Source organism: Camelina sativa, chromosome 9 (assembly GCF_000633955.1).
Source record: "Camelina sativa cultivar DH55 chromosome 9, Cs, whole genome shotgun sequence".
Lineage (NCBI taxonomy): Eukaryota > Viridiplantae > Streptophyta > Magnoliopsida > Brassicales > Brassicaceae > Camelina > Camelina sativa.
Window position 1 is genome coordinate 2,687,767 of NC_025693.1, and position 26,259 is coordinate 2,714,025.

The 26,259-nt window shown below is 34.4% G+C and overlaps 7 protein-coding genes, 1 non-coding gene and 1 pseudogene across 10 annotated transcripts; 4 read left to right on the forward strand and 5 right to left on the reverse strand.

The window, feature by feature from the left end:
- LOC104710290 (cytosolic sulfotransferase 12-like) lies at positions 998 to 2,187 on the reverse strand. The gene has a single exon (XM_010426872.2). The coding sequence runs from the start codon at positions 2,117 to 2,119 to the stop codon at positions 1,142 to 1,144; it is 978 nt and encodes a 325-aa protein (XP_010425174.1). The 5' UTR covers positions 2,120 to 2,187; the 3' UTR covers positions 998 to 1,141.
- On the reverse strand, positions 3,023 to 4,390 carry LOC104710291 (cytosolic sulfotransferase 12-like). The gene has a single exon (XM_010426873.2). It carries the CDS (start codon positions 4,226 to 4,228, stop codon positions 3,224 to 3,226), a length of 1,005 nt encoding a protein of 334 aa, XP_010425175.1. The 5' UTR covers positions 4,229 to 4,390; the 3' UTR covers positions 3,023 to 3,223.
- On the reverse strand, positions 5,944 to 7,006 carry LOC104714945 (cytosolic sulfotransferase 13). The gene has a single exon (XM_010432408.2). The coding sequence runs from the start codon at positions 7,004 to 7,006 to the stop codon at positions 6,032 to 6,034; it is 975 nt and encodes a 324-aa protein (XP_010430710.1). The 3' UTR covers positions 5,944 to 6,031.
- LOC104710292 (translin-associated protein X) lies at positions 7,336 to 9,088 on the reverse strand. The gene is made up of 7 exons (XM_010426874.2): positions 8,998 to 9,088; positions 8,785 to 8,891; positions 8,471 to 8,550; positions 8,234 to 8,375; positions 7,999 to 8,148; positions 7,708 to 7,909; positions 7,336 to 7,634 (listed from the first exon to the last, which is right to left on the reverse strand). The coding sequence occupies exons 1-7, from the start codon at positions 9,077 to 9,079 to the stop codon at positions 7,537 to 7,539; spliced, it is 861 nt and encodes a 286-aa protein (XP_010425176.1). The 5' UTR covers positions 9,080 to 9,088; the 3' UTR covers positions 7,336 to 7,536.
- Positions 9,181 to 9,253, forward strand: TRNAV-UAC. Its single transcript has one exon. It is a non-coding gene; the product is annotated as a tRNA-Val (tRNA).
- LOC104710293 (D-aminoacyl-tRNA deacylase) lies at positions 9,365 to 11,696 on the forward strand. The gene is made up of 9 exons (XM_010426875.2): positions 9,365 to 9,616; positions 9,691 to 9,871; positions 9,949 to 10,091; positions 10,188 to 10,251; positions 10,469 to 10,521; positions 10,763 to 10,818; positions 10,910 to 10,984; positions 11,071 to 11,259; positions 11,346 to 11,696. The coding sequence occupies exons 1-9, from the start codon at positions 9,380 to 9,382 to the stop codon at positions 11,431 to 11,433; spliced, it is 1,086 nt and encodes a 361-aa protein (XP_010425177.1). The 5' UTR covers positions 9,365 to 9,379; the 3' UTR covers positions 11,434 to 11,696.
- LOC104710296 lies at positions 14,536 to 18,723 on the forward strand. Of its 3 annotated transcripts, XM_010426876.2 has the most exons (6): positions 14,536 to 14,947; positions 15,545 to 15,613; positions 16,663 to 16,751; positions 16,857 to 17,767; positions 17,855 to 18,204; positions 18,294 to 18,723. In XM_010426876.2, exons 3-6 carry the CDS (start codon positions 16,742 to 16,744, stop codon positions 18,397 to 18,399), a joined length of 1,377 nt encoding a protein of 458 aa, XP_010425178.1. In that variant the 5' UTR covers positions 14,536 to 14,947; positions 15,545 to 15,613; positions 16,663 to 16,741; the 3' UTR covers positions 18,400 to 18,723. The 3 variants fall into 3 exon arrangements, with proteins under 3 accessions (XP_010425178.1, XP_010425180.1, XP_019085928.1); XM_010426878.2 differs by lacking the exon at positions 15,545 to 15,613; XM_019230383.1 differs by lacking the exon at positions 14,536 to 14,947 and having other exon boundaries at positions 15,110 to 15,613.
- On the reverse strand, positions 18,748 to 20,840 carry LOC104710295 (annotated as a pseudogene).
- LOC104710297 (probable root meristem growth factor 8) lies at positions 24,887 to 26,232 on the forward strand. Its single transcript, XM_010426879.2, has 4 exons — positions 24,887 to 25,160; positions 25,330 to 25,400; positions 25,493 to 25,550; positions 25,849 to 26,232. The coding sequence occupies exons 1-4, from the start codon at positions 25,052 to 25,054 to the stop codon at positions 25,992 to 25,994; spliced, it is 384 nt and encodes a 127-aa protein (XP_010425181.1). The 5' UTR covers positions 24,887 to 25,051; the 3' UTR covers positions 25,995 to 26,232.

The window sequence follows — 26,259 nt, forward strand, 5'->3', positions numbered from 1 at the left end:
AATTAAGAAATATCTATAATTTCATTTAGTTTACCTTTTTCATAAAAACATCATTAAATAAAACAAATTCACCCAATAAGAAAATACAATGTAAAATATTATTGGTAAAAAAAGTTAAACACATGTAACTTTTACATAGAAAATTGAAAATATCATTTGAAATAAAACACAATTATTGTGCTAAAACATCATTTAAACTGAAACAGAAGGAGTAATTAGAAATCCATCGTTTTCTTGATTTGGACTACTAAATATTTAGTACTCATAGCTACTTAGCTTTCATGTGTGGTTTCAGATGAAACCATGATTGACAAATATTTATCTACAACCAGTGGGGTGCTCACACTTATGGAGGCCGAAGGCAATTATTTTTTTTTGATTTTGTAATATTTATTAGAAAATTATCTTAACACTAAATAAAAATAAAATGTCAGTAATTAAAACCAATAATTTAAATATAAAACTAAAATCATTTTTGTTAATTCAAAATGTTCTATACTAATTTTCCAGATGTACTACTTTTAGTTATTTTTGTTTAAATACTTTTTTGGACTTTGTTGTTATATATTAGTAATGAATTTATTTTCAAGATAGTAAAATCTCAATAAAAATAGTACTTTTTAAAATCTCAATAAAATTAGTACTTTTAAAAATATAATTTTTAGTGAAGATTTTTTATTATAGAAAACACATTATAGCAAGTTAATAAGCTTGTTTTTTGGTATAAAAATGTAGCCTAGAATTTTAGTTTTGTTTTTGGGTAGCTTTGGGCATTTGTCCACGGGAAGGCACGGCTCTGTCTACAACTAGCTAGTTAGTCATGGGTACGTAGTTGGAATAAAATAGAAATTTACAAGATTGATAAAATTGACTCCAACCTGTAGCTGACGAGTATACTAATTACTTACAGTGCATGTGCCGTGTCCTAATCCGAATCTAACAGTGATAGGGTGCGGCAAAAAACACAAATTTAATTAATATATAAAGAAAACGCAAACATGAATACATGATTTATTTTATTCGTAAAAGAAAAACAACAAACACAAACAACATAATTTATAAAAGAAAAAGTTCTCACGGGATCGAAGAAAACATAACTTAAAGCACAACAAAAACATTATAATAAGTTTAAAAGATCGATTCAAGAAGAAAAGATCAGACCAGAACCATGAAACTTCTCTTCGATGGTTCGATCAATTTCCGCTGCCAAGGACTCACTCAAAGTATCTCTCCATCCTCCAATCTCTCCTTTTCTAAAGAAAGTTTTAGTCTCCATTCCATTTGGTAGTTTCCCTTGTCTATTAACTTCCAGATTACTTAAACTCTCAAAACTACACAACTTCACAATATCTCTCACTTCTCCTTCTTCAATAAAACCACATCCCAAGAACTCAGCGATTCGCTTCATCTCAGCTCCGGTCTGCTTCTTGAGGTCCTCGTAAGTAACAAACAAGACCTTGTTAGGATTCTCTCGGCTTGCGTACCAGTACTCCAATATATGATCCCAAAAGGGTCCACCTATAAACTTCCCTTCACAAAACGCTTTAACCGCTTTTTCGATCGGATAAGCTGCGGTTTCTTCAGGAGCTAGCTTCTTTCCAAAGTGCCATAAGGACACAAACATGTCCTTAGGGTTCCTACAACAATACACAATCTTACAAGACGAGCTCTTAACGGATTCCGGTAGTGAAGGATGCGATATGTGCGTGTTCATGAGTCTTGGAGAAGGCAACCCGGAGAAAGCAAAATCTGGGGATTCATAGTAAACTCCTTCCAAGAAGGGCACGAGAAGGTGCGGATTGGTAACCAGAAGAGGATGGTTACCAGAAGAAGAAACTGGAAACTTGTGTCGGTTAAGGAGAGCATAGACAAGAGCCTTTAACCAAGTGGTACCTGATTTAGGATTAGTGACGAGGATAATGTCAGAATCTTTGGCTTCAAAGCGTTTTTGACAGATCAAGATTCCTTGTAACAGAGCTTGTGTGTGCCAACGTCCTTGGTATTGATACATTTCACTCACTAACCAACCTTTTTCCTTTGCAAGAGAAGAGATAAGATCTCTTGTTTCTTGAGTCAGATCTTCATCTCCCAAGTAAGCAGGAACTGATGATGATGACATTGTTTAGAGTTATTTCTTAAACTCTATTGCATCTATGAGGATAATGCTTATGTGTTTTTATACATGTATGAGAAGTTTGCTCTACAAGTAAATCGGACAATACTTCCAATTTCTCTTTTGGTCCAAATATATTATTTTGGGTGGAGTGGTCAACACATCATTTACTTGAAGAGCACGTAGAATAGTATAAAAATGAAAGAAGGAGAATCACGACTCTTAATGTCTTAATATAACTAGTCAAAAAGAGAAACCAACATGACATGACTTGCGAGTTGCATGAGCGATTTCAGAATTTCGATTTTTTTTTTCTTTGATCAACAATTTCAATTCAATCTTAAAAACTAACCTTCTGTATTAAATACAAACATTTCATTACTGATTAATTTATTTTTTGCTGAATAAATTTAGTAATGTAATTTTAAAACGAATCACATGTGATAATTTTTCTCTCTCTATGTGACCACAAAGAGAGGAGAGTAAAAAGGTGAAGATGTATGAGTTTTTTTTTTTTTTTTTTGTGATGTTTTGAATAATTCGGCCTTACAAATTTACAAATTTACATATGTATATCTTATCTTCAACAGTCTTTGTCTTGGAAAGGGTGAGTCCAGCAGCTTTTTTGATCAACACTATCATTTTACGAAATTATTGTTTAGGTTTTGCATTCAATATCATAATTTGAGTGATTTACTGATTATGGCGAAAATCCATAATGAGATCGTGGAATATAAACCAAGAGGATCCGGTTTGAGATTTCAATAAGTTGGTTATAAACCCTTTACCCTTTTTAAATATTTGTTTCAGACTTTCAGTTATATGTTCTTGTCTTAAAAGTTAAAACATACTGTATAAAGGACTTGTAACATTTATTTTCCATATATTAAAGAAAATGTCAAATACGACTGAACAAGAATAGAATAATCCGAATCTATAGTGGTAGTTAAAAGACAAACACACAGACATAGAATAATCCGATTCATTTTATTCATACAAAAAACAACAAGAAGAAAAACTCAAAAACAAAAACATTGACACCAAACAACAAAAACTCACAACATTCAAAAAACAATTGAACAAGAACAAGAACAAGTTTAAAAGATTGATTCAAGAAGAAAATTTCAGACCAGAACCATGAAACTTCTCTTCAATGGTTCGATCAATTTCCGCTGCCAAGGACTCACTCAAAGTATCTCTCCATCCTCCGGTCTCTCCTTTTCTAAAGAAAGCTTTAGACTCTGTTCCATTTGGTAGTTTCCCTTGTCTATTAACTTCCAAATTACTTAAACTCTCAAAGCTACACAAGTTCACAATCTCCTCTACTTTGCCTTGCACTATTTCTTCGTCAGTAAAACCACATCCCAAGAACTCAGCGATTCGCCCAAGCACAACTCCGGGCTGCTTCTTGAGCTCCTCATAAGTTACAAAAAAGACCTTATTTGGATCCTCGCGGCTTGCATACCAATACTCTAATATATGATCCCAAAGGGGTCCACTCATAGACTTCCCTTTGCAAAACGCTTCTACCGCTTTTTCAATCGGAAACTCTGCGTCTGTGGTTTCCTCACGAGCTAGCGTTTTCCCAAAATGCCAAAAGGACACAAACATGTCCTTAGGGTTCCTACAACAGTATACAATCTTACAAGACGAGCTCTTAACGGATTCGGGCAGCGAACGATGCGCTATGTGCGTATTCATCAGTCTTGGAATAGGCAACCCAGTGAAATCAAATTCTGGGGTTTTGTAGTAAACTCCTTCCAAGAAGGGTAGGAGAAGGTGCGGATTGGTAAACAGAAGAGGATGATTACCAGAAGAAGGAACTGGAAACTTGTGTCGGTTAACGAGAGAAAAGACAAGAGCTTTTAACCAAGTAGTACCTGATTTAGGACTGGTGACGAGGATAATGTCGGAATCTTTGGCTTCAAAGCGTTTTTGACAGGTCAAGAGTCCTTGTAACAGAGCTTGTGTGTGCCAATATCCTTGGAATTGATACATTTCACTCCCTAACCAACCTTTCTCTTTTGGAAGAGAAGAGATCAGATCTCTTGTTTCTTGTGTCAGCAGCTCATCTCCCAAGAAAGCATGAACTGTTGATGATGATGATGATGACATTGTTAAGAGATCAATCAAATCTTGAAAATTGTTGCAAGTATGAGGATAAAGCTTTTGTGGTTTTATAATGCTTCCAATCTTTTTCTTTTTTTTTGTTCTTTCTATTTCTTAAGCTCTTCTTAGTGCATCTATGAGGATAATGTTTGTGTGGTTTTACAACGCTTCCAATTTCTCTTCGGTCCAAAGATATTATTTTCGGTGGAACAACATTCAAACACATCATTCACGTGAAGTGTACGTCACGTATAATGTTTTTTTTTTGACACGTGAAGTGCATGTAAAAAGAAAACAAAACAAATGAAAGGAGACTCTCAAATAAACACCAAATTTTTTTAGTCAAATATTTTTTAAGTTTTTTTTTACTCAGCTCAAGCGAGCCAATTGAAAGGAAAAACATTTATATAGGTCATTTGTTGTGACTCAACTCTAGTACGGCGCGTCAACTTGTTCGCGTTACCATTATGCGATAGGGGAAGTAAGACTAAAGAAAAGGAGAGAAATTCATCCTTATCAACTTCAATCTCATCCAAATAAGACTTGAATGCAGGCCACTCAGGAGGCGAAGACACCATCTTCACCAAGTCTGAACAATCTATAAAACAAATAACATTCCGATTATCTGCGCCAATCATACACCGCATTGCCCAAATTAGAGCTTCTACTTCTGCATGGATGAGTGACTCTTTCTTTGAAGCAGAAAGGCAAAGAGCTGCTTCTTCAGGACAGGAAGAGACCCCCAATCCTATGGATACGATGTACTGATTTAGTTCCATTTAATTGTTCCAAAAGAGTCTTCATGTTCGTATAGTATGTAGAGAGATCCGGATTTCCTTGGCGCAGAGAAGCACCCATGCTCGAAGGGGAACCTTCAAAGCAGGATTTGAGTTCTATAGCTATACAACTCTGGGGAATCGGCGTGCAGGAGCGCAAAAGAAGGTAAACGACAAATCACACTCCTATGCTTTGCGTTTTGAGGCGAGGCGCTGCGCTGCCCTCTTTCGGGCAATCAACTCTTTCTTGTACCTGGCGCTCTTCCAGACATTTGTAATTCGTGGTTTAATTAGACAACATCTGGCTTCGAACATAGGAGTTGCTAAGAGTCAAATTCGTGAAAAAAAGCCAGCAAAAATTAGATGTACCCATGGTGGAAGATTTCCCTTCGGAAAAATGCAATACCATCCTCTGCAATCATACTGGTCTGTCGCCTTCCAAGATCCATCCACAAATCATCGAAAACTGGTTACATATCTACCTACCATAGAAATAACAGTAACCCTAGGACCAGAAATCGACCGAAGTCCACCATGTATAGGATCACCCACAACCTCATCCTGCGCCAAAAGCCTAAGATTAGCTTCCTCCTCCGCTAAATGTAAAATCACTAGTGGGTTAAAATCCAAATTACTAAACATTTTCTCATTCCTAATTTTCCAAATATATCATAGAATCTACGAAAAGACATCCGCTGAAGGTATCTGCTGAACCAAAATAAAGAGTCCATATTTATATAGATAGACTCTGAAGAAAATTAGTCCGAAAATGCCCCGAACACATCCGTTACAAATTTTTTTTACATTGTAACGTCCTTTTTAGTCAAAACTATTTCTTAGAAAAAGATAAACACTTATATAACGTCATATTTTACTATTAACCTAAATAAAAAAAATTTACATCAGTTTTATTTGTTAACAGACCAGTTCGGTCAATTACAATAACTCAACAACCTTATTTGTATTGATGCATGCTAAACCAACTAAAGTCTAAATCAATAAATTGAGAAATGAGTTGAACTAAAGCAGATTCTTAGCAAAAGAATCTAAAACCAGAACCAATTAGTTTCTGCTCAGTGGTTTTATCAATTTTCTCTGCTAATAAAGGAGGTAAAGTATCTGTCCATCCACCAATCTCACCTTTCCTAAAAAATGCCTTAGTCTCCATTCCATTCACTAACTTGCCTTTCTCATTAACCTCCAATTTACTCATATTCTCAAGACTACACAGCTTTATGATACTATCCAAAACTCCATTCTCTATCTCTTCTTCTGTAAAAGAACATCCCAAGAACTCAGCGATCCGAATCACCCAATCACGAGGCTGCTCTCTCATCTCTTCATACATAACAAACAGTACCTTGTCCGGGTTTTCTTGGCTCTCTTTCCAGTACTCTAATGCATGATCCCAAAAGGGTCCATAAACACTTGACCCTCTGCAAAACCCACTCACCATTTCCTCCATTGTGCATCCAACCATCTCCTTGAGAATCAAACTTTTCACGAAATGCCAAAGCGAGACAAAAGCATCTTTCGGGTTCCTGCAACAGTACACAACTTTACAGGACGAGTCCTTAATGGACTCAGGGAGTGACCTCAGAGGAATGTGTGTGGAGAAGATCTTAGGAGAGGTATCTTGAGTGTGGAACTGGAAACCTTCGATAAAGGGCACGAGAGAATGAGGGTTGTTATCAAGCAGAGGATGGGATTCTAGAGGGGTTTGGAATTCACGTCTGTGAATCAGAGCAAAGACGAGCGCTTTCAACCAAGTTGCACCTGACTTAGGACTGCTTACGAGGATGATGTCTGAATCTCTTGCCTGAAAATGCTTCTGGCTGTATAGAACACCTTCTAAGAGATTTGGTGGGTACCAAAACCCTTGGTATTGATAGAGATACTCGGCAAAGAAGCTTCTGTCTTTAGGAAGAGAAGACAGCAACTCCTCACATTCTTGGCTAAATTTAGCGTCTGCCAATAACTTTGAAAGAGTGGTTTTGGATTTTGTCATAGACTATAACGTTGTTTTCACAGAATGCTTACAAACACATATAACTCTATTTATAACTAGATTATGAATATCTTAAAATAGGAGAACTTTTTTTAAAACTCAATCTCTTTACTTTAATTATTTTCCTCCAAAATAATATTTATGGCTTCTCATAGCAAATGTCAAACTATAATAAGATAAGAATCTGTGTATTTCCTCATTAAGCACAAACAAACAACAAGAACCAAAAAATGTACTTTCTGGATTGCGAAAGATCGAGAAAAGCTTATTTCACTTGAATATTAAAGTAATTGCTAGATTCATTAGACTTTAGCTCCAAATGTAATCAATTTATAATAAGCTTTCCTTTCAACAATCGAAAAGTTCTACATCTTTGTTCTAACCATTCATTTTTCAAAGTATTGCAACAGAGAGATTTAAAGTTCCTCAAAAGCACAAAGTGGCTAAAATTCTCTGAAGATTCTACTTGTCGCAAACATGCCAACCTAAACAACTAGAAATGTGTCCTGAGAGACGAGCACTCCTTCGAATCATTCGACATCAGCAGCTCCCAATAAGTACGATGTTGGCGCATCATCTCCAAGCAGTGGAATATACTCTGATCCTCTCACGTGAACGCTGAAGCAAGCTGATAAACAAACAATAAAGAGTCACAAAAACAACATTGATTGGTGCCTATAAATGTAAAAATATGTGCATACCGTTCTCGATTTTGATCACACTCTGAAGCATCACTTCCATCTTGGACTTCATGTCGTAACTGTCATCCATCTTTGGCACAACTAGCATAAGTTCCCTATGAATCTGTCGAACAAACTGGCAAATCCGCTGCGCAAATTCGATTTCACCATCTGATATTCGACCAATCGCCATTCGCATTAGCTCTCCAGTCAAATCAGCAAGCTGTGAAAGTAATCAAACACAACTGAGAAATCCAAACTATAGCGAACAAATCTTTAACAGTAACCATAAATCAAGAGAGCCTAAAATACCCCAAGAATATAGTCAAGGATATTAATCTGCAACGGCTCTAAAGAAGGGTCACTTAGCGGTACAAGCGTTGCATTAATATCATCGAGAGTACATAGCGTCCCAGACAAACAGAACTTATAAAACGTTGCAGCTTCAACATATTCCTGCACCTGTAAAGTAACCCAAAACCACAACATATCAGTCAAAATCATAAGCCAAAATGGTTTCCAAAAGAATCTATATATATTTACAGACCCCTGGAGAATAAGCTCGTCTCAGCTTCCAAAAATCAGTCCCTTGAAGCTCTCTCATTAGCCGGGCAAAATGTTGATCCCTCACAGCTTCTAAATCTTTCCCTGCTTTCTCCAAAACTTCATCTTTGTTGTCTTTACTGAGTCTGCCACATAACATAACATTGTAAAACAAAAAACAAATCAAACAGAATCTTTGATAAACACAAACAAAAAACAACAGAGGCTTTGATTTCTTTACCTGTGAACCTGAAAGATAACTTTTTTACTATTCATTGTGATATCACGACTTGCCTTCACCACTCTTTCTCGCTTCTCATTCTACAAAAGATAAAAGCATGCTCCTTCATACTCAATTTCATCATAGTCAAGGACTCAAAGTTCCAAATTCACTACAGGACCAATACACAAAACCCACCCTCGACTCAAAATAACAGAAGAATCGAAGGTTGCAATCAGAAAGATCATTACTTTGATTGTCTGCCTCACAAATCATCCCTAAATAACTTAATCCCATGATGCAAGTTTCAATCTTTTTAACAAAGAAACACTTACGAAGTTATTGAGATAATCAGCGTAAGTAGAGAAAGCATCTTTCATGGAGGATTCAGTAGTCATCGTCCTAGCTTTCTTAACCAATTGTTCAGCACCAGTCTCTGCAACTACACAAACAAAAAAATACCAAAAACCCTTGTTACGAATCTACTCTTTAAATAAAAAGCTCATGAATAAGAGTGCAGGAGTATGGGTCTGGGTGTGTATACATACTTTGATGGAGTCGCTGAGGTTTTAATTTGGGAGCCATGAGCATAAAGGCTACTCTTTGGAACGCCGATGAACAACTCAACATCTGTCTGCTTTCTCCGATGCTCGCTCGAAGTTGAAGGGGTTTATTTGTGCGTGATACTTTAGTCTATAGTTAAACACTAAATGAGACCATAAATGACATCAGGTGCTGTGGTGTAGTGGTTATCACGTTTGCCTTACACGCAAAAGGTCTCCAGTTCGATCCTGGGCAGCACCATCTGAATTCCAATTTTGTTACTTTTTTCTTCTCTTAACGTAAAATAGCTTTAGCTTGGTGACCAAACAAAATCAAAACTATTTAAAACACCTTTCCAAAAGTTAAAAGCTAAAAAGTTTTCAATTCATGATTTTGAAAATAAGCGGCCGAAACGTTATACGCTTCCTCCACACGCACAACAACAGATTCAAAACAAACGCAACTCCCATCCAATCGCTGCTAAACGCCAATTGTCGCGTTACAGTAACAACTCGAAACATGGTGACACTGATCGTAGCCACCACCTCCGATCCTGCGTCGATCAATCCCGCGGCGGCGCTTCTCGCCATGCCCGGTTGGACCGCCGGACCTACCTTACCGCCGGTAAATTTTCAAGCTTTCTCCGCCGGTAAAGTCTCAACCTTTATCTCGTCGTCTGATTCTGTTCTTTTTTGCAGGACATCAAGAGTTTCACAAACAAGCAAGCGAGAGTGATTCAACACGATGGATCTATAGTTAAAGAAGACGATCTCGATTTACGTTGGGAAGAAGCTACTGGTGAAGTTATTGATGAAGTCATCTTCCTCAGCCGTCACACCGCCGTCTCGAATCGTCCTGCTTTAACTGTTCATCCGATTGGTATGTAAAAATCCAAACTTTCGAATTGGGTTTATGATTTTTGTTCTGAAGGATGTTTTGGTTGACAAAAAGTGTAGGAGTGCTTCATCTAAAGGATGGTGAATCACCGCCTCAGGGTGGGAAGCCTGGATGGGCGGCGTTGCCAAACCCTAGAATTGGTCCATGGTTTCGTCTCTTGAAGAAAATGGCTGAAGCTCATGGTTTAGTTCCTGAGTTTGAGGTATTTTGTTGTTTTGTGTCCTCATGAGTTTGCTTATGCTTGAAATTGAAGTTTGGTTTATATACTAAGAATGCAAATTGCTTTGTGTGGATGTAGATTACATTGGAAGCCACTCATCATGGACCAATAACTAACAAACCAACAATGTTCTTGGAGATTGGTGAGAGCTCTCTGCTTTGTTCCTTTTGTCTGAATTGAAAAGCTCTATGCTTTCTTGAAATAAGACAATTTCATGTGTTTGAATTTGGTGGAGTTGGAATTACATTTTGCCATTTTGAATTTATTAAACTCGATTGAACTGATCTCTGAGATTGATTAACGCGTGGTTGTTGAGAATTCGAGGCTCTAATTGATCATTACTTATTGTGTATATGTAGGAAGTACAGATGAATACTGGAAGAGACAAGACGCAGCTCAAGTCATGGCTCTTGTAAGTTCTTGTTTCTTTTTGGTTCATGTGGATTATATAATACCTCTTTGGGGTTTTAAAGTTTGCTTGTAGTCATCGTTATGTTTAACAAGAGTGATTACAACAGTTTGAGGCTCATCACTTGCCAGTAGATTAGTAGATTTTAGTCTATATCTTTTCTTCATGAGAATACGTTAATGTTGTTGCCAATATCTATAAGCTTGGTTACATTTAGTAAAAATCAATTGTGTTTTGCGATTAGTTAATGTGGGAAGGACTTGGGCTAGGAGGTCGTGATGCAGTGGGGAACTGGAACAGGTATATATATGGTAGCTTGACCATTACCTCGACATAAAGAAAAAAAAAAGTAGTATCGGTCGTAACTAATGTGGATAGTTTGGTGGAACAGTGAAACTGGAAAGAGGAAGGTTCTTTTAGGGATTGGAGGTGGTCATTATGCTCCTCGTCACATGGATATAGTTTTGTAAGTTGTCGTCAAGAACTCTGCTTTGTGCGATCACAACATTGAAGCAGTGCTTTGTCTGATTGTTTTACTTCTGCGTTCATCAGGAAAGATGATATTTGGGTAGGCCATTTGCTTTCTGGATACTCGTTACCAATGGAAGAGCCAACTCAAACCAAACCAAATCCTGGAGAGAATGAAATTGGTGGAAATTGGAGACAATCAATTAAGGCAGCATTTGAAGCTACTAAAGCAGCATTCCCCGGAGGCGAGATCTTGGCTCATCTTGACCAAAAGTAAAGTCTAAATTCATTTTCCTCCTAATATATTGTTTGATCTTCAAAATGGACTATGAGTTGAGGTTTTGTTTTCTGTATTTCAGGAGCTTCAAAGGATGGCAAAGGAAGGCCATTACAGAGTTCTTGGCAGAAGAGAGCATCAATGTTGGGAAGCCAAACGATTTCACATAAACTGTGAGATCCATATTTAAGATCTGAGTTATGGTTTATTCAGGATCTCTCATTTGACTAAGTTGAGATTAATATTCATCTGTAAGCTCATTTTATAGTTCAATTTTAGATAGAAGAAGAATAAAACATGAAAAGACAAAAAACAGTAGAAATGTAGAATTAAACAGAAGCTGAGTTGAGTTTTGTTTTTGTCTCTTTTCATAGTTGAGAGACTTTTGAGAACTTGGAAAGAAAAGAAATGTCACTTTTATCTCTATTAGTCAGTGGCATGGTTGACTTTACTTGAGTTTTAGATTGAAAATTCTTTTTGAGTTTTATGGTTCCTAACTTTGTCTGAAGATTCACAAAATTTCAATACCAGAATTAATGTATTTGGTTAAACTATTGAAGATTTACAAATTGTTTTGAAAATCTAGCAAAAAGTAAGGAAAATTAAAGGGATTTCTATAAACTCAAAAAAAAACCCTCCAAATATCTTTTATTTTTTGTAAGTTTACCCTTAACTTTTTAAAAAGTACATTAACCCCAAAAATCTAATTTAAAGCGCAGTATAACCCTCAGTAACCACTTTCAAATTTAAAAACACCAATGAATGTGACTGTACTAACTCTTTGAAGATACACATAAAGGTTATACTGCTCACTGAATTCTATTTTTTTTTTAACATCTTACTTTACTTTATTAAAATTGAAACAGAGATTACATCATTATTTCTAGGACTTACACATCTAACAAAGAGATGATTAAAAGTTAAGAAGAAGAAACACAATCGAACAAGTGAAATAAACGCTGCTTTTCTTTGTAAGCCTTACACGCTAATAGATTATCAAATCTATTATCTTCCTTATTCGTCTTCTTCTTTACATGATCGTCTTGTTTGGCTATCGTTCTTTTGACGAAACTCCAATAAACTTTGAAACAATCAATGGCTGCGATCCATCTGTTACATCGCTTCCCAACAACACATCTCAAGGAGAGATGACATCTTTCTTTGTTATAGCTAATGCCCAAAAATAATGAAATGATGAACACCATCTTCTGAATCTCGTTCCATGCTCACTGCATTCTATTTCATAGGCTTTTTTACAAATAAATGTTAACTTGAAAAAAAAATTCTGAAGGGTTAACCCAAAAATAAACAATGACATTTCATTCATTTACATCCACTGATCAAAATCAATCTTCACCCAAAAAAAAAAAACATCAACTACATCAATTATACATTGGTCATACTCGCACTTTTGTTAGTGCTGTTTCTTTTGCTTCGTTTCCTCGAAGAAGATGGGAAATTATCATTTGCTCCACTTTGGTACCTTGGTACGTGGTTCAATAGTATTATGATATAACATATATATAATTTTCTTACGGTTTTATAGTTTGAACTATGTGCTTTGAAATAAGAACTTACAAAATCATCAATTCTAAAGAACTTGTATATATGAATTTCCGATAAGTTATATAGAACACGTAGAATCTGGGGAATTGAAAATAACGTGACTTCTGCGCATTTTATAGAGAATATATAATAATACATGACATGATCTAGTGCATGCACCTATTAATTAACATTGTCATGTTTATTTTATTTGAATCCAAAACCCTCCCCCAACCTAAAGTTTAAGGAGATAATATAGTTTTGAAATATGAACAAGCATTCATATTATAGTCTATATTTAGCCCTGACAAAAAAATTTGTTTTCTTCTTCATCCAACATATTGTAAAAACTTTTTAAAAACCTTTCATTTTCTTTTCATAAAATAGCATATTACTCAAACTGTCATCTATGATATCGACTCTTCATCCGCAAATCGGCAAATGAGATAGTTTAAACAGGTAGAATCCAAAGCCATATTTTGAAAGAATAAAATTAGATAATGAATTCGAGCTTCCGCTACATATTTATTATAATCTAGTCGATGATCCAATAAAAACTCTAAAATATTAAATCTATGAAAAGGAAGTGGATTATATAAATTTTCGATCCGTAATATTCATATATCAAAACAAACAAAAAAGATGGTTTATTAAAAACATTACATTGCTACATAGCTATCAGTCTATCACACACAAGAAGAAATCAACTACAACTACTATTTAAAACTAAGCAAGCCTTGGAACCGCATAACAATAATTTTTGAAATTATAGTAATTATACATAGGTTAGCTAAAACGAAGGATGAAACGTAGGGCCATTTTAACGTAAGCCAACGAAACATAGCCGTCGATAAGCAAAAGAACAGTTAATAAACTCGCTGGCACACGCAGAGATCGTACGGTACTCATTAGCTGTGGGACTATTTTAAACGACTCTTCCACGTACGCAACATAACACGACGAAGTAAGCTTTATCTACTAGTAGTACTACTAATACTATTACATTAGTTTAGCTGCCTGCACAGGTAATATCTGGTGCACACGCGTCACTTCAGCTGTGGTTGTTTTCACCTTCGAGAATCATCCTCTTTCCCCAATCCCTAAAACGCAATTTGGTTAACAATATAGTATTAAAAAATATTACGTCTATCGAGTGTTGTAATTTGTAACACGACGTACCGTAACAAAGATAATCTACATCCTCGGTTTAATGCATAAATAAACTAAAACTAGCTGTTCTTGTATATGTAGCTTAAACTATGGTTTAGCTACAAAGCTTAGATTTAATAGCCTTTATCATAATTTTTTAAAAAACCATTTAAAATAAATATTTGACTAGAACAGAGATTTTGGATACTACAGTTTTTTTTTTTTTAAAATGCTTTCATTTACACATATATCTATCTATAGGAACCATAATAAATATGTGGCAATAAGAAATTTATGAAACTAAAAGATTGGTGTGACTTAGAACTCACGTCTATATCATTTTCATGGATTTTATATGAACCACTAACTAACTACCATTAATTATAATAAAGTAAAGATTTTTTTTTTTTTGAAAAAATAAAAACAGCAAATTGTACAACGCTTTTCATCAGGACTAAAAAAACTCATAATAATACACAAATTTCGAAATTATCAAAGAATAAAAAAAGAAACACTATGTGAAGAATTATTTTTAAAAACAGATAATGAAATAAAATGGAGAGAAGAGAAGAAGAGACAAAAAAAATATGAACCGCTTAAACCAAATTCTTTTGGCAGATAGTTGACTTTTCATTTGTTTTCTCTATAAATCCCAAAAACTTTATATTTTCATTTGTTTATATATAAATCTGAATCCTCCAAACAAACAAAATAAAAAGTCAAATCCATAAGAGAAAAATACTCTCTTTGGAGAAGCAGTGCCGTTTCACAGATCCGATTTCTCCAAAGCTCCCTTAAGCTTTTCTCTTCTTCTTCGTCTCCCCCCCTATTGAACCGCCTCTTTATTTTCCGGGAAAATCAAAACAAACCAAAACCAAAAAAAATATTCAATCTTTTTTTCCCTTTTCTCCAAGAAAAAATAAAAAAAAAGTTTCAATCTTTTCCACTAATAGTTCATACACTCGATAGAGAGACAGAGGCAGAGAAAAGGTACGATTTTTATTTTTTTATTATTGCTGATGATCTCATGATTATGAAGAGACCTTTCAATATTTTTCCGATAAAAGTTTCATTTTTTTTTCCTTTTCCCCTCAGTAAAAATGAAGAGATTCTAGTGTATTGGTAAGTGAATGATTCAAGAAAGTTTTCAACTTTTTTCCGGGAAAATAAAAAAAGTTTCTGTTTTTGTTTTTGTTTTTGGTTTCGAATTAAAAGGGTGGGCATTAAATGTTGTTTTTCCATGGCTGAGGAATTTTTATTATTAGTATGATGATGAAAGGGTTGGGTTTGGTTTGGTTTTGTAATTTAATGTTTGAAAACCAAAGGAGGGGAGGGGAGGCATTAAAAGAAGAAAGAGATTGTGTACCCTCTCTCCCTTTTTACTAGACTTAAAAGTTTTTTTTGTTATCTCTTTCTCTCTTCTCTCTGTGTTCTTATTTCTTGCAGAGATAGTGATTTTTTAATTGACCTTTGAACATCCCTTTTTACATTTGTATTAACAGCCAAAAAGTATCTGGCTTTTTTTTTTCTCTATTCAAAAGGGTTTGATTTTTTTCTTACAAGTGATTCGGAATCTTCTCTTCTTAGGGTTTTTGTTTCCTTGTAAATGGTGGAAGAGGGTTGAGTTTGAGTCTCTTCTGTATCAACTCTGATCAAGTAAGGTTTTTTTTTTTGTAGTTTGTGTTTTGTTCTTTCACTGTTCTATGATAAGATTCTTCTTAAAGTTTTAATCTTTTGATTCATGTTTAGACCTTTTTATCATTTGGATTCTTGTTGTTAGATCTGTTTATATTCCTCTAGTTTATATATATTTTTTTTGTTTTTTAATTAGTTTTGTTTTGTGTTAGATCCAACTTGGATTTTTTTTTTCAGTTCTAGATTCTTCTTTCTCTGCAAATTCCAATTGTTTATTTGATATTCCTGTGAAAGAGAAAATTATAATGTTAATAAAAGAATTATAAATTTTGATTGATTTGATTGCATTGCAGCTGTTTGAAAACAAAAGCTTGTGTAAGCTTTGTGAAGAAAATAAAAATTAAAGCTTTCTTCTTTTTGTCCCTTTTTTGATTTCTCTCTTTCTTACGACAGTGTGAAAAGATTCTTCATTCCTTGCTTATTAGATTAAAACTTTGCCACATTTGTGTAACCATGATTTTTATCCTCTATCATTGATTGTAAATTTTTGCTATAAATCATCATTCTTATAGTTGTTACAAGTAATCTAGATTAAGCTAGTTTTGAATTTTTTTTTCTTGCGTGTTATTATTATGGTGTGTTTCAGCTTTTTAAAAAATAAACATTTTTTTCTTTAAATTAGCAAAAAGTTGGAAAAGTGGTCATTGTAGTGGTTGATTGCATCTTTTTGCTGTTTTTATTATCTGTTTGAACCTCATGATGGTTTCGTTTTTGGACTTGAAGAAATTAAGAAACGAATCTTTCACATGTGTGTGTGACTGACCATTATGTTTAAGTTATCAGTTATGTATTTTGCCTTATGATTTGTTTCTGTCACAATCTTCGTGGCCCATTGCTTCGTTGAACAACTCTCATATGTAGGTTGCTTCTGTATCTAACCTTGAGATTATCTAGCTAGATAGATAGATAGATTCTATCCTCTAGAATGAAGTAATCTTATACTTGTCCTCTCTTGTCAACTTACATTCTATGGATCCTGCTTGATAGAGTTTATTCTCTTGGACGTGTAGATCGCGACTGGTGTTTGAAGATATAGCTCTGCTTTGTTGAAGGGTTCTTCTCTTTATGCAAGATCTACTCTCTTGAACGATGAGAGCAGGTATAGAGTCTTTTAGTTTCTGATCTTTAAGTGCTTTGTAGCTTTACGATGCTTCTATGGTGTGTGAAATGCTATGGAATTAAATTTTGTTCTTTCTGTTTTCAGATAATGATCACGCGCTTGGTAACTCGGTAGAGAGTTGCAAAGATGATACTACTAAGCCTCATCAACTCCCTAAAGAGAACTGGAAAGATGCAGAGGTAAAGATTTCGGATAACGGGAAGACCAACAGCAATGTTTGTGAGTTGTTCTATGATACAAGAAGCGGCGACGAATGGGATAAAGAGAACGATGGAAACATATTGGAACCTCATTCTTGTGGAGACTCCGATGAGGCCAGGAAGCAAATCCGAGATACTAGTCATGATTGTGTTGCTGCTAGAGGGGATTCTCCTGAGAAACTTGATCCGGTTTTCTATATGGACAAGAATGTTACCGCCTGTGATTTACCTGAGATTGTTGTTTGTTACAAGGAGAATGGTTACCATGTCGTCAAAGATATATGTGTGGATGAAGGTGTGCCTGTTCAAGAGAAGTTCTTATTTGGCGAGAAGGATTCTGTAAAATCCAGCTCAAACTCAAACCAGTGTGCCTCAGAGGAATTGAAGAAATCAGACAAAACAGATGTGAATCCTTCAGAAACGAAGTCCTTGGAAGACAGCAACAGTAAGGTTGATGTTTCTGAGGTTTGTAATGGTAATAAGACAGTCCAAGATGTTGAAGAATCTTCAAGAGAAGATTTTGCTGATGCTGAAGGTTCTAGCAATTACGATCAAGATCATTTGATTGTGACAGAGGAAATCAAGGACTCGCCCACGCTTGCTTTAAATCCATCTGAAATTTCTCCTGAAGTTGAATCTGAAGAGAATTTGAAGGAGGGAGTGACTATTTCATCGGACAATGTCTTAGGGGAAACTGTGACCTTGGGAGATATTCTTTCAAGGGAAGATGAGCAAAAATCTCTCAAAAACGACAATGGTAACAGCCATGAAGAACATTCTCCTCCTCAGCTTCAGGCAATACATTTCATCAATCTACACCATCATATGACGTTTCAGTTAATCTAATTCAAAAGTTTCTAACTTGCTCATGTGTGACTGCAGGACAAGGAACAAAGAAGCTTAGAAACCACTGGTCTCGAATCAGAGGAGCCAAAAACAGCAGAAGAGAAGCTTTCCTCTGCTTCTACAACAACCTCTCAAGAACCAAACAAAGCTTGCAACGACCCTGAGAAGCCTGAAACTGAGAATCATCAGCAAAACCGCTTAGTGGAAAACTCTCACGAAGATGATAACCTTTCCTCGAGCAGATTTGGAGAGACAAGTTTCTCTGCAGCAGAATCAGTTTCAATTTCAGGTCACATAACATACTCAGGACCAATTGCATATTCTGGAAGCCTCTCTGTTCGATCTGATGCAAGCACAACGAGTGGAAGATCCTTCGCTTTCCCTATGTATTGCCTTGGGTCTTCATCTCATCACTTTGTGAGACTTATACAAAACATCAACCTATTTGCTGAATTTTGGTGATTGTATGTTGCAGATTGCAATCAGAATGGAACAGTAGTCCTGTAAGAATGGCAAAAGCTGACAAGAGAAGACAAAAAGGAGGATGGAGACACACTCTTCTCTGCTGTAGATTCTCTTGATGCCTCTCCTCCATAAATTTAGTCCTAAAGCTTTTCTACTTTGAAGCACAGAAGAAGAAGAAAGATCTACTAAATTTACAATATTTTCTTAAATTTGGAGTGCTTTTTTTCAGTACTGAAAGTAAATAATTTTCTTCTCTTTTATTTTTCTTTTGGGTGAGTGATTTATAGTCATGCCTTGGTGTGTGTAATTGGCATTTTGGTAGTTTACTATTTTGGGTTAACAGTTTTAGGGGGGATATAAGTTTTGGTTTCAGAATGGTTGGTTTATGTGTAGCCGATGCGTTTATTATAATTTTTACAATGAAGAGTCTTTTAGATTAACTTCTGTTATGTAAAAATTACGAATATCCAAAATCAAAATTTCAAACCAAGTACAATAGCCAGAAATTTTCAACACATGGAGTAGCCAGAACAAGAAACTGTTGAGCTTACATTCAAAACAAAACTTGGACAAGTAATAGCTAAAGGGCAAAACTTGAAACACAAGAAGAGTACCATAGAAAAGTTTTGGGATCAAACTTAAAACCTTTTTGAGCATCGGAGAAAGGAAGTTGTTACTCGTCCATGTCCTCCTCGTCATCATCGTCTTCTTCCTGCTCACTGAGGTCAAGATCAGCAAGCAATTCTTCAATAGGCACAGTTGGTGCACCTTCTCCATCTGTCATCGAAGCAGTCTCAGAAGCTTGGTAATCCTTGTCCTTGTACAATGATATGTTGAATCTTAGCTCAGGGTTTTCTTCAAGATCCCTCAAAAACTCTTCGTATTCCTTGTCGGTCTTCTCTGGATCAACCCTGCCTCTTGAATCCTCCATTTCCATTGGAAGCGACTTGAGCTTCCAGTTACGGGGTTTCTTCTGCTTCCTCTCTCTCTGCTCTTCGTAACATTTCTTGATCAGAATTGCTTCAGGAAGCCCATTCTTCACACTCAGACGGTATTTCTCCATTTCATTGTCGTTCACATTGGCTCCATAGATGTCATAGCCCAGAGCTTGATCCCCCGGTTTCAGAATGTGTCCTAGATGAGTTTGGACGTAAAACATCTTACCAATGTCTGATTCACGGGCTATTTGGACATAGGATAGAGCGTACTTTTGCCCGCCAACAGTCGCCTCACCAACAGGCGATTCAACATCAAACACAAAGTACTTCACAAGCTGTCTGCTGGTGAGCGCAGATCGAAAACCAGATCTCCAGTACTGCCTCGCGTCCAAGAAGGCACACCTTAGAGTTCTCGGATCAAGTAGAGTGATGTTATCAGATACTTTAGTGCACACCACAAGTGGACCAAGGTTTCCCAAGCCGCTAGCAACTTTCGAAGGCAAGCACACAAGATCCTCACGGCAAACAGGACAGATCTTAACAGAGTAAGTGTACTTATAGTTGTACAAACTGCTCTTAACATCATGAGACACCAGCTGTTGGTCCTGGCGATACTCAATAGGGACAACCTTCCGCAGAAACTCCACAAAGCTATTAGCATGACTTTTATTCCCAAAGAAGAAATCAATCCCCTGATCAACCTGCTGGATCCTAATAGCTCGTGAAGCAGCATCATGCCTAAGAATCAACTGTTCCAGATAAAAGAACGTCCTCCTATGAGAAACATGCTGCCTAAGCTGAACAGAAGCAACCCACTGATCAGGATTAGCCTGAAACCTAGAGCAAGACTCACACAGATTATCTCTAACCGTATACTCAACAGGATAAGACTGCTCAAGAACAGCACCGTTAAGAACCTCAGCTTGAACAGTCAACTTAACCTTAATCCTCTTGGAATGAGGCTCAGTCCAAACGAATTCAGCATTCTTAAGCTTAACTTTATTGAGATTCTTCAACCTCTTGATACAAAAGGTCAAAAGCTCTTTAGATTCCCACTGAGCTTTGATCCAAGTCTTTGGTGGCTGCAAGTAACAAGTGCACTCAGGGCAATAGAAGATCTGAATACTCTTCTGCAAACCTTCGGTGATATCGACTTCAGAACGAAGACAATTCACACACATGTTGGCTGCGTTTGGTGGCATGGGAACACCACACTTGCAACACAAAACACTTCCGATGGTTTGTTGAACCTTGAACATGCCTGATTCATCCATTACTGACATCTCTTCCTCTGTAAAACATCAAAATCAAATACACGATGAGCAACAAATTCGATAACGGAAACATCAATATCTAGAGATCTGAAATCGGATTTAGAGATTTCTACACAACAGCGAACACGATGAAACAAATTGATTCCGATTAAAAGTTTCTACGAAGATTGATACGAACCTTAGAGAACGAAGAAATGGAAAAAGAAAGGATGATGATCGAAGAAGCTTGCTTACCTGAGAAGAACAAATCGGAGTTTTGAAGAGATCCAAGGCGGCGCTGGTGAAGAGGCGGTTAAGGTTTTTTTCACAAAACCCTAAATTGTTAGAAAAATAAAATGCTGACTAAATAATGTGTATATATATGATTCAACTGAGTGACTGTAGTTAATTTAAAATCCGCCGGTGATTACTGTAATAGTACCCTTGTAGATTAAATCGTTAATACACTTTGAGAGTTAGATAAGAAATAAAAACATTATACAATAATAATACATAATTTAATTTTTTACTATGATTCATTGAAAATTTGTTAAAAATGAGGACATTTTCTGTTATAAATTAGACTGGTTATTTGAAATGATAATTTTTTAAAAATAAGAAAACGATTAAAAATTATGAAATAATGCAAAAATACAGGAGATATTAAGCAGAGTCGACACAAAAAGATAGAATATGACGAATAAAACAAAATGAGACCAAAAAATAAAATTATACCGTTTCAAAAATTAGAATCATTTTGATGGGACTTTTTTAATATTGGGTTTGATTGGTGACAGTTTTTGAAAGCTTTACAAATATACAGTTTTAATATTTACCAATCACAAAATTTTTACCAAAAGCTTTACCAAAAACTTTACTCTCAGTGTTTTTGTACAGCTTTCACTATTCCCTAAAAGTTTACAGCTTTGCACTATTCCCTAAAAGTTTACAGTTCCAGCTTACAGCTTTTTTGTACAGCTTTCTATACGTTACCAATCAGACCCATTGTTTTGTTTAGTTTCCGTTTTAAATTTACTGTTATGATGCTTGGTTACAAACTTATGATAAAGCAATGGTAAATTTGTTATCCCAATAGTAAAATAGAATACCAATCAACTCTTGTAAATTTACTGTCAGCTGTTTTTTTTTACATTGTAAATAGAATACATCTCTTTTCTAAGGATAAATCTCCAGATTTCTAATATGTCCAGCTAAGAAAACAAAACAAATCTTGCATTGAAAATCCTATTTAAACATTGATCCAATCCAACTGGTAATTTTTAATCAATCACAAGGATATATAGCACAGTTCTCAACTCTCAAAGATGCTAAAAACAATGTATCATAAGCTCACAACAATGTGTATGATATACCATAGCAAATCAAGAATGAGATCACAAAACTCTTTTAAGAAAAAATTCACACTCACATCATAAACATATAATAATTTAAGAATTTGTGACCTTAACTTAATAAAAAAGAAAAAAGAAATGTTAGTTACATTAAGTATGCTAAAATGCATGGTTACACATGTCATCCTCTACTACACAGATTACATGCATTACATGGTCACATGCATAAACTATATAATGTCATGTGGTCAGCACCATAAACATAGAATTCTAGTATACTGCTCGACTGACTTCAGCGTTGACTAATATTGACCAAAAAATATTCTAATTTTTTTTTATGTATACTATTTAAAACCAAAATAATAAATTGGTATATTAATTAGTTTATAGTTTTTTAAAATTAAGACATATTCTATACTATATAACTAAATATTTTATATACATCTTTAATGTATTCTTATAATTAGTATTTTTAATATTGAAGCTAAACTAATAGTTAAATAAAAATTATTAATAATTATTTTGAATACATATATATATTACTAGTTTTGCTACAGTCAAGTATATTGTTTTGCAAAATCAATATTTTGGATCTTCTATCTTCTATATATTAAAAATAAATATTGTGTGTTTTTGTTGTTTACAATCAAATATATTGCTTTTATTAAATAAGAAAACGTTGTATTTAAACAAATCAAATAATAAGTTGATGTTTTTAATTGACAATGTAAAAAAAGCAATTCCTTAACTAATTATAATTTCCAGTTTTAATTTCAATTTTAATATCTTGAAAATAATAATTATTGATTTTTATTTTACTATTAGTTTTGCTTTAAATTGAGAAAAAACAATTTATGATAAGAAAGAATACATTAAAGATATATACAAATTGTCAAGATATTGAATATATGATATATTTTTAATTATACATTTTTGTTTTTAATAGTATAAATAAAAATATAAATCTATATAAAAAAAATTTAAAATAATTTTTTTGTCAACACCGGAGTAACGCTAGTCTTTGCCATATTTAGTAAACCAGTGTATAAAAATTATATATATATGGTATTGAACATATGATGTCCTATAATTCATGGATGTGACCATGTAATATATGCAGGCCCGGCCTGTCCATAAGACAAACAAAGCACTTGCTTTAGGCCACAAAAGATATAGATAACTGAAAGTCCAAAACTACATAATAATCTGTTTGGTCTGATGATTCAGTAATCTTTTGTTATGTCTAATACTCCATCCGTTTCAAAATAAAAGCACACAGATTAAAGAATTTTTACTTTTAACAAGTTCAACCAATCAGAAACAATACTGAATAATATAAAATAGTAAATTAATCTAAAAGTTGAATAGAAACTTGAAAACATCCTATATTATGAAATAAAAAATTTCTCTAAAACATCTTATATTTTGAAACAGAGAGAGTATCTCAGGTTCGAGTCTGATTTTGGTACTTCATGAGTTTTTTTTTCCCCTTTACGTTTTCATGAGTTTTTTTTCCCCTTTACGTTTTGAAAATGCTTTAGGCCACTTTTAACATAGGACCGGCCCTGAATATATGTAATTTATATAATTGAGTATACAATATTATATTTTTAGCATGTGTAACCATGCATTTTTCCATTGTTTAGATAGCTAGTCATCTATTTTCCTAAAAAAGAAGAACTCAATCATTTACTCAAGAGCAACATTGTTTTATTCAAATCAACAACTGTAAATTCATGTTTTATATTTTCCTTATACCTAGATAGGCAAATAGCTACATGATCCTTTCTAGAAAAATATTACAATTAACTATAGTACACTTTGTTAATAAACTTGTACTATCATTTCTAGTTTCAAGTAATTTCCACAATTCAATGTCATCTGGTCAAACATTTCAGCGACTTGGGGTCAACCTCTTTTCCATGTTCCAAGACATGTGTCTTGACTCTCAGCGATTTCAAGACCGTTGTCTCGCTGCTGTTACTATTTTACTTATATACTATGATAAATTAATTAAGTTTTTCTTTTATATTTAGATTTAATATATCTACTATGTCACGAAATAGTCATAACCATATAATTCACTTGCACAAACCATTGGGCCACACACGTTTTTTAGTTAGTTGACTATATTGGAGTTGGAAAGTTTTGGACGTGATAAGATCAATGTTCAATGATGCCATTACCAAATGTGTTTTGTAACAAACTATACTAAAGTGATGTTCTCATCTTCACCTATTTGGGTACGTAGCAGTTTTAAGCAAGTAACTTAGGCGTGTGAATGTCCAAAAAGTGAGAGAAAAGATAAGAGAAACGAGCAAAAGGTTTAGGCAAATATGATGTGATAATCTCAACAACTTTGTTTATTCTTACCTACTCGCAAAGAGAAGCACGCATAAACCATATGTCAATATAACTTGAACTTAAATCTTTGAAAAAGAAATCTATATAAAAAAAAAGACATCAACTATTTCAAGAAATAAACACGTACGTTATCGAAGATACAAATATAAACGTACTAATATCTAGGATCATAATTGTGCATGCACTTAACATAATCAACTTACACAAGTATTATTTGATATCATTACGACATGCATATATCTAGCATTCTCAATTGATTGTGATCATCATGAGATTCTGTAGAACCAATAATCTAAAACTATACATCAAGTTAATTTAAATGAATGGTGAAGGGTTTCCAACTTCTAAAAGATGATTCAGTGTTGGGTCTATATCTTTCTCTTTATACATATATCTTGTATAAGATGATAAGATAAACGAATATTTTTCACGAAAAGGTGATGGAAAATAGTATACAAAGAACGTGGGATATAATAGATAGGGACAAAAAAAGACAGAAAGGCGAAGACTCGACAAATTGGGTTTGATGAAGTGTGATGCCAAACTTGTGTTTGTCCCAATACAAACAAGTAAACAACCCCGAGAACGAGCCTCAATGGCGTGAACCCCTTTTTAATCCTTGACATGATCAAATCTTTTCTATATATATTTTAATAAACAGTATCTTTCAACCTTTTTTTGAAACTCTCACTTTTGTGTTTCGTGCACTCTCTATCTCACAAGACACATTAATATATTATATATAGACAGATAGATACATATATGTGTGTTAGTTCCTTTTGGTTGATATAAAAGAAGAGAAGAAGAAAGAAGAAAGATAGCACAAAAAAGCTTATCACAGCTAAACTCACTTTGAAGAATATGAAGCTAATTAGAGTCACCTTCTTGCTTTGTGCACTAGCCATTTTATTGCTTCTAACTCCAACTTCATCTCTACAACTCAACCCTCGCTACTCATCTCCTAGCAAAGGTGATTAAGTTCTTTCTTTCTATTTCTTAAAACCACAAAGTTTTGAATATCAAGTGATCTATAGAAATTTAGAATGAGTTTTTCTTTAGACGTAGTCTTGCTTCTGGAGAGTAAAACTACGTTTTTTTCTAACCGATTGAATTAACTGACTTTAGTTACAACTTTACAGGTCTAAGGGAAGAGACCGTTATCAAAACGGTGTCGCGGAAGCTCATGATCATCTCTAGTGAACATGTCAATGTAAGAGATTAGTGTACATGCACGTGTATATGTATTTTATCTCCTCAAGAGTCCAAGTTTCTAATCAAATCTTGTCCTTTGAAAATGAATAGGTGATGACATCAACAGTTCATGAAGGTTCAAGCGAACAACTTCGAGTCACTTCTTCAGGTAAATCAATCATTTGGAAATGATAGTTTTTTTTTTTAATAGTATATAAATTATTTAGACATTTAATTAGGAATAGGTAATTAATTAGCAAACTCACATATCTTAAGCACACTTCTATAGTCAACCATGTGAATATTTGACTATGTCAGAAGAAAAAGTTTATCAATGTCTATTTCTATCTTAGAATTTTGTTTTTAGTTGCAAGTAAAAGTAAACGAAAAGATTCGAAACCTCTCTAGGATTCTATGATGAGATGATTTGTATTAAATATAGTTTATATCTTCTTATTATTTCACAGGAAAATCTAAGGATGAAGAGAAGAAAGTATTAAGTGAAGAAGAAGAAGAAGAGAAGAAGGCTCTATCGAAATATCTATCGATGGATTATCGTACGTTTAGAAGAAGACGGCCAGTTCACAACAAGTCTTTACCTCTAAGTCCATGAAAACATTATATTGTTTCAAAATAACTAATAAAAAGGTTTTAGCTAGATTAATTAATATTTTGTTTGGATGGTTATTGGTTAATTGGTTATAGTAGTAACGTAGTTTAGTTTCTTTGGGAGCACTGAGGAAACAAGTTTTGGCGATATTATTGTAATTAACGGAACATGTTCGTGTTGTTATTTTTTATTATATAGTTTTAATTAATCTTAATGGCCGACAATGATGGAGCAAAACACTAAAACTCTGGTTTGGGGTTTGAGCTTA